The sequence below is a fragment of the Cebus imitator genome, unplaced genomic scaffold (assembly GCF_001604975.1).
Source record: "Cebus imitator isolate Cc_AM_T3 unplaced genomic scaffold, Cebus_imitator-1.0 Scaffold52, whole genome shotgun sequence".
In the NCBI taxonomy this organism is placed as follows: Eukaryota; Metazoa; Chordata; class Mammalia; order Primates; family Cebidae; genus Cebus; species Cebus imitator.
Window position 1 is genome coordinate 3,742,432 of NW_016107367.1, and position 7,321 is coordinate 3,749,752.

Sequence of the window (7,321 nt, forward strand, 5' to 3'; positions counted from 1 at the left end):
AGGCTGCAGTGCAGTGGACTGAATAGGTCTGTCTCCCTGGCTTGGGTGTGAGGGGTGCTCTTCATCTCTGTCATCCTGGCCCTTGCCTGACCCAGCAGAGGGGCTGAGAAAACTGGCAAAATTAGTTGAATTTCTGTGGTCAGGAGACTTGGGCCCTCCTGGGAAGGACAGAAGGGAGAAAGAAGAATCTGGGGTAAAAACAGAGGCTTCATCTATACCCATTTTCCAGATGGAAAAGCTGGGTCCAAGGGGAAGGGGCGGAAATGAGAGGGATTCAAATTCCAGGGGCCCAGGTCAGGTATCTCTCTCAGCTCAGGCTGCAGGCTGGACACAAAGCCAGAATTCTCCCACCAGCCTCAGGCAACTTCACGTCTTTATTCCCCCTCCTTAGGAACCCTATTCAGCTGCCTTCTGAAGAAGAATGCATGGAAATAGGCTGCATGGAAATAAGAAACACCAGGCTGGGCATCATGCCTTGAGCCTGTAATTCCAGCACTTTGGGAGGCCGAGGCAGGAGGATCGCCTGAGTCCAGGAGTTCAAGACCAGCTTGGGTGACAGACCAAGACCCCCATCTCTACAAAAAATGCAAAAATTAGCCAGGCATGGTGGCACAGGACTATAGTCTCAGCCACTCAGGAGGCTGAGGTGGGAGGATTGCTTGAGCCTGGGAGATGGAGGCTGCAGTGAGCTGAGATTGTGCCACTGCACCCTAGCCCGGGCAACAAAATGAGATGCTGTCTCAAAACAACAACAACAACAACAACAACAAAAACACTATATATTAAGCATACACTAGATTCTTTCCCTCCCTCCCTCCCTCCCTCTCTCTCTCTTTCTTTCTTTCTTTCGAGTGTACACTAGATTCTAAGTGCTATTTGTGTATTAACTGATTCAGTTCTCAAAATAAACCTGGGGGCAAGTACTATGACCATCTCCATGTTGCAGGTGAGGTAGCTGAAGATAAGGAAGGGTAAGGTAACTGGCCAAGGTCACCCGGCCAGTAAGTGGGTCAGGGTTCAGATCAGGCCACTTGGCCCACTGTCACGAGGCTCCATAAGCACCCTTGGGGACAGAGTCTGACTCACAGGAGGCTTGTGATGTAGGTTTCCCTCCCCTATCAAGCCTATTTGGGATGTGATTCATCCTCCCCCCACAACAGGGTCTCAGTGGGTGGCACTGCTGCCCTAGAGCACAGGGGCAGGGCAGCAAGGCTCCAAGGCCACAAGAGCCCCACCTCCTCTCCCCATTAGGAGGCCCATGGGCAGCCACTGTCCTCTGGGGTCCATCCATCCATCCATCCATCCATCCAAGCAAAGTTTCTCAAGCTTTGCAAGCTCCCTGCAGTCCTGGCTGGGGTGGGCTGCGCAGGGCTCCAGGCCCCCATCAGCTGGTTCAGTGACAAGCCATGGCTTTCCCAGGAGCAGGATCGCCCTGAGTGTCAAGGAAATTGTTCCTGTTCTGCCCTCCTGCCCATCCGAACTGCTGCCAGACGCAGAGCACATGGTTCTGAGCCGGGACAGGAAGATCAGGGGCCCCGCACTGAAGCAAACCTCCAGTCTTCAATGTCATGAGTTGTGTGACTATCACAGAGGTACTGAGGCCTGCAGCAAAGGCTCAGGATGCATCTCGGAGAAGCGGGTGGATGCGGGTGTCCGGCCCACAACCTGGGAGCCCCGTCAGAGCGGCGAGGCACATGTGCAGGAAGGGGGGCACACACATACACTCCTTTTCACCAAAGAGCCAATCCCAAGCAGCCAGTGGCAGCAGCCAGGGGCACGAGGGCACTAGGTCACTTACCCGCTCATGAAATCCCCAAAAATGTAGAGGCCGTTCAGGTTGGGGTACTCGCAGCCCCGGTACACGTAGCCCCCTGTGACCGACTTGCCAGTTGTGTGCGGGTAGGCAAAAATCGGCAGTTTGTGATCTGCGGGGTGGGAGGGCAAGAAGCTTCGGTGAGCCCGCGGCGAGCAGGTTCATCTGCCAGGAGAATTCCAGAGGGATTCCGCGGGGGCGGGGCGGCCACGGAGGAAGGGGTGTGCCCACAGCAGGGCTGGCGTGTGGGAAAACTTGTCGGCAGGGGTGCCAGGTGGGGATGGGGCGAGGAGGGACAGAAGAGCGCTGCTGGGAGGCCTCCAAGGTGCAGGGAGACTTCGGGTGAGGGCGAAGGCAGTCGCCGAGGGAGGCGTTAGTGCACAGCCCATGGGGTTGGGGTGGGGGCGGACCCAGGGTCGGGGGTGCCTGGGGTGCGGGTGGCCCCCAAGTGAGGCCCTGCCGCACAGCTCACAGAGTGGGGCCCGGGATCCCGGGGCGCGAGTGGTCCCTGAGGGAGGCCCTGCGGCACAGCAGGTGAGGTGGGCTGGGGGCAGATCCGGGGCTGGGGTCCCTGGGGCGCGGGCACTCACTGAGCGAGGCGTTGGCGCACAGGCTGCGGTCGTAGCACTGGAACCCCTCGCGCGCGCGCCAGCCGTAGTTACCGCCGCGCTCCACGAGGTCCACCTCCTCGTACTTGTTCTGGCCCACGTCGCCGCAGAAGAGGCGCCCGCGGCCCGCGCCCGACTCGGGGTCGCCGCGGTCGAAGGAGCAGCGCCACATGTTGCGCACGCCCAGGGCGTAGACCTCGGGCCTCGCAGCGGGGTCTCCCACGAACGGGTTGTCGGGCGGGATACCGTAGGGCAGGCCGCGCTCCTTGCGGTCCACGTCGATACGCAGCACCTTGCCCAGCAGCGCCGACCTGCGGGCGGGGTGGGAGAGGGCGCGGCTCGGGGTCGCTGTGCGCGGGGGCGCACGGACTCTGCAGGGCGGGTGCCTGGGCGCTGGCTGACCACTGAGCCAGGTGCAGGGTGAGCCTAGGTTATGGGGCCAGAGACCCCGGGATGCAGTCCTCCCTCGCTATTTACAGCCGGGTAACCTCAATCATTCATTCAACATGCATCTCCCACCTTCCTGTGCTCCAGGCCTGTCCCAAGCATTGGACACACACATCATCTATTTCGTCTTGTCCTCACAACAGTCTTTTAGGTAGGTGGCTCCTAGTATGATCCCCCCCTCTACGGCTGTGGCAGCAGAGCTCAGAAAGGTAGAATAACGTTGCCCAGTTGCCAAACCGCTGGGATCAGCCCAGACAGCCTGCCCAGAAACCCAAGCTCCTTACCACACACTGTGGAATGTGGGTGTCCTCAACTATAACTTTAGAGTGGTCCCGCTCAGTCCACTCAGTCCTCCCAGACTGTGCTATAGCGTGAAAATTCCAGTAGAAAAATGATTTGTATTTACAGTTTTCTTCCAGTACCCGGCATTGTGACCAGCACATAGTGGAGGACCATTAAGTGTCTGCTGAATCAATGAATGATGGATTGCAATAAAAGCCAAACAAGATGTGTAAACAGGACGTTCAGGAGTCCCAGATCGGCCTCCCCCATTCCCTTAGCCAAAATGATAAAACCTACTAGGACCCACAAATGATAAAACATACTAGGACACACCTATCAGAGTGTGGGTGTCGGGGGGAGGGGGAGAGAGCACAGGGGTGCAGCCCTAAGCTCCATGCAGTTCAGGGGATGAGTAGCTCATGAAAAAAGTAGAGCATGATGGGAAAAATCTGTGATGCACTTAAAGACAGTGCAGAGAACATTCCCTTTTTATCTATGATTTTTGATGCACCAACTTAATGCATCAGCTTCCCTTGCTATTAGCATTTTGGTGTCCTCCCTCTGGGTTTCTTTTCAAGACAGGGTTTGTGAAGCTGTATTCCATTATCCTCCCATAGCATTAGCACCCATGCCTATCCCTTATCAGTAGGGACAGCAAACAAGTGTCCTCTTTCATGGTGGTGAAATGCTCCCACCCAATACGTGCGTTGTGATCAAGCCCCTGCTTCTGGCCTTCTATTTCCCCCATAGATTCCTCTCATCGCTCCAGGCTTCTGAGCGCCATCTAGATCACACCTCTGAGCCCACGCACCACACCACGATTCAATAGCTAAGTGGGCAAAACTCATAGCAGCAAAATGATGTTTTGAAGTTCTGTCCAATTATCCACTAATCCTTAATTTCTATTTTCTCAACTTTCCTCTCTAAACATATCCCAAACATGAGAAAGCTGGGACGATGCTTACACTGTCATCTATGAAAGCACAACTCACAAAGTGTGAGCACTTTAATTACTGTCATCAACACCATACTTGCTATTTTTACTTCCTGGGCTGAGGAAGGTTTTATCATTTTGGCAAAGGGAATGAGGAGGCTGACTTCAGACTCCTGGACATCCTGTTTACACGCACAAGACTGTGCGTGTGTATGTGTGTGAACGAGTGTACGTATGTGGATGTGTGTACATGTATGTGTATGCATGTTTGTGTGTGTATATGTGCATGTACGCATATTTGTGTATGTGTGTGTGTAACGGAATGAGATCTTCAGCTTATGTGCTCAAGCCAGGAAGTGGGGAAGAGGGCAAGGCTGCAAGTTAACATCTGGGTCTTCCTGAGGGACCCTAAGGCAGGAGATCCCGTGCTGGTGCCACCCTGCTCCAGCCAGCTCACACTTTCCATTCAGCCTGGGGCGCACCCCTTCCCTTCTTCCAGCAGGGAGGGCTGTCCTTAGAGAAAATCCCATCTGCCCTGAGGCTCACTGATGTCACCTCTCAGGTGCCTGTGATCAGAAACTACTGTGCCTGACCCTGGGCAGTCACAATCGCCTTTACTTCTTGTGACAAGCCACCCGCACTGGGGACTTTTACCTCCTCTAACTGTTGAGGGGAAGTGACTTGCCTAGGCTGTCCAGCTAGCTGCAGGCTGAGCTGGGATCCAGAACCTTTTCTCCTGCCCTACACTGCCTGGCTAAGGAAGGAACTCGGCCTCTGGAAGCATATGAGAAGCCCAGGAGTATGTAAACCAGCCCACTAGCCAACCGAAAGCTGAGCATACTTGTTCTGGGCATTTCCGAACGTCCCAAAGGGGTCTCCAGCCATCCCGCCATCTCCGGTGAAGATGTAGAGGTACCCATCATCCCCGAAGAGCAGCTGGCCCCCGTTGTGGTTTGAGGCTGGTTCTTTGACCTCCAGGATTACCCTAAAGAAAGATAAGGGATCCACAAAACTCAGCCTTCCATGCATGAGCCAAAAACACAAAACAACATCACAGTCTCTCGTGGATGTCATTTCACAATGGAAAATACTTTTCTTTCTTTCTTTTTTTTTTTTTTTTTTGAGACAGAATCTTGCTTTGTCGCCCAGGCTGGAGTGCAATGGTGCAGTCTTGGCTCACTGCAACCTCCACTTCCCATGTTTAAGTGATTCTCCTGCCTCAGCCTCCAGAGTAGCTGGGATTACAGGTGCCCACCACCATGTCCAGCTAATTTTTGTACTTTTAGTAGAGACGGTGTTTCACCATGTTGGCGAGGTTGGTCTTGACCTCCTGACCTCAAGTGATTCACCTACCTCAGCCTCCCAAAATGCTGGGATTACAGGTGTGAGCCACAGTTCTCTTGGAGAACTGGCTGTACAGGCTCATGTAAGATCCTGAGAATGTTTCCTCCTTTTACTCTGGCTGCCAGGAAGCTCATAGTCAAGACTAATGCTGTGCATTATAAAGAATCATGTTCGTCCTCATAGCTGTCATAGTTGATTTCTCCTCTTTTTATACATTCAGGGTCAAGATTCTACAGTTTTAACAAATACACGATGTGCTGTTCTTTGCCCGTTTGCCCTCAGACCCAGTCCTGGCCCTCCCATTACCTCTTCTCAACTTCAGGGGGTCAGCTTCTGTGAATGACATTTCCCAGGCTTCTTAGCTAGCTGGGCTCCAGCGAGGTTCAGCCAGTGGACAGCACTGGCAGGACCCTGGAGAGGCAGGAGCACTGGGATTTCTCCCCTTCTCTGTTTTAAGCAGCTTCTCTTTTGGCAGCAGCTGCTCCTTCTCCCTGGCTCCACCTCCTCCTGCCCAGGCCAGTTACAGTTCTAGCTTCTACTGGGTGTCCGCAGCTCCAGAGCCCCAGTAACCCCATCTTCTCACTTTGTCCTCCTGGCCCGATAGGCAGCTTCTTCCGGTTGTTAATCTCAGAGTCACTGCCTTCCTTCCCCAGGTTTCCCTTTTTTTTTTTCTTTTGAGACAGAGTCTCACTCTATCACTCAGGCTGCCGTGCAGTGTCAGGATCGCAGTTCACTGCAACCTCCACCTCCCAGGTTCAAGCAATTCTCTTGCTTCAGCCTCCTGGGTAGTTGGGACTACAGGTTCCCACCACTGCACCCAGCTAGTTTTTGTGGTTTTAGTAGAGACGAGGTTTTGCCATGTTAGCCAGTCTGGTTTTGAATTCCTGACCTCAAGTGGTCCACCCGCCTCAGCCTCCCAAATTGTTAGGGTTACAGGTGTGAGCCATGGCGCTGGAGCCCTTTTATCATTCCGAACACCTGAGGAACTGACTCCCAGAATCAGAGTCTGCCTACTGAGTAAGCTGATACAGGGTTTGTTTCAGACTGTGTGTGCCCCACATGCGCGACCAAGTCAGACCCATTTTGAAAATAGTTGGGGCATAAATGAGCCACAGAGCGCAGGCTCTGCAGGAGTTGTTGAGAGGAGCGGAAGCCCGCAGGCAGGAACAGATGAACCTCAGGGCAGGAAGGAAGCAAGTTCCCGTGGGCAGGGGATTCAAGTGGGAAAAAGGAGCCAGTGGGGCTCAAGAATGGCACTTCAGGCCAGAGTGAGGCAGGCTGGGGAAGACGGTGGGCTTCGGAGAAAACAGATCAGGGTTCCGGCTCTGATGTTCCCTCCCCGTGTGACCCAACGCTCCACCTCTCTAAGTCTCCACTTTCTCATCTGTAAAATGGGAAAAATAATACTAGCCTCAGTGGGTTTTAGGAGAATCAAATGAAATGAACCGTCTAAAGTGCCTGAAAACAGAAGAGCTGGTGAGGAAATGTTGGGCCTTGTAGGCCAGATGGAGGGATTTGGATATGATCCCCATGTGAGGTCTGTTCTGCAAAACTGTCCTTCCCCAGGCCCCAAAGCATGAAATTCACCACCCCCACCAGGTGTGTTAAATATTCATAATATTTAAGAACAGTATACTGCTGGACGCGGTGGCTCATGCCTGTAATCCCAGCAATTTGGGAGGCCAAGTCGGGCGGATCACAGGTCAGGAGTTTGAGACTAGCCTGACCAACATACTAAAACCCCATCTCTACTAAAAATACAAAAATTAGCTGGGAGTGGTGGTACGTGCCTGTAATCCCAGCTTCTCAGAAGGCTGAGGCAGGAGAATTGCTTGGATCTGGGAGGCAGAGGTTATAGTGAGCCGAGCCTGTGCCATTGCACTCCAGCCTGGG

General features: G+C 53.6%; 1 protein-coding gene across 3 annotated transcripts in view; it reads right to left on the bottom strand.

Moving 5' to 3' along the window:
• The window catches only part of HHIPL1 (HHIP like 1), a 74,951-nt gene that overhangs the window by 18,937 nt on the left and 48,693 nt on the right, over window positions 1–7,321 (bottom strand). For all 3 annotated transcript variants that reach the window (XM_017528148.2, XM_037738340.1, XM_017528147.2), the window contains exons 3-5: window positions 4,926–5,069; window positions 2,404–2,732; window positions 1,799–1,925 (exon numbers count right to left, since the gene is read on the bottom strand). In XM_017528148.2, the coding sequence (XP_017383637.1) occupies window positions 1,799–1,925; window positions 2,404–2,732; window positions 4,926–5,069 (600 nt within the window). The remainder of the gene's footprint in view (window positions 1–1,798; window positions 1,926–2,403; window positions 2,733–4,925; window positions 5,070–7,321) is intronic.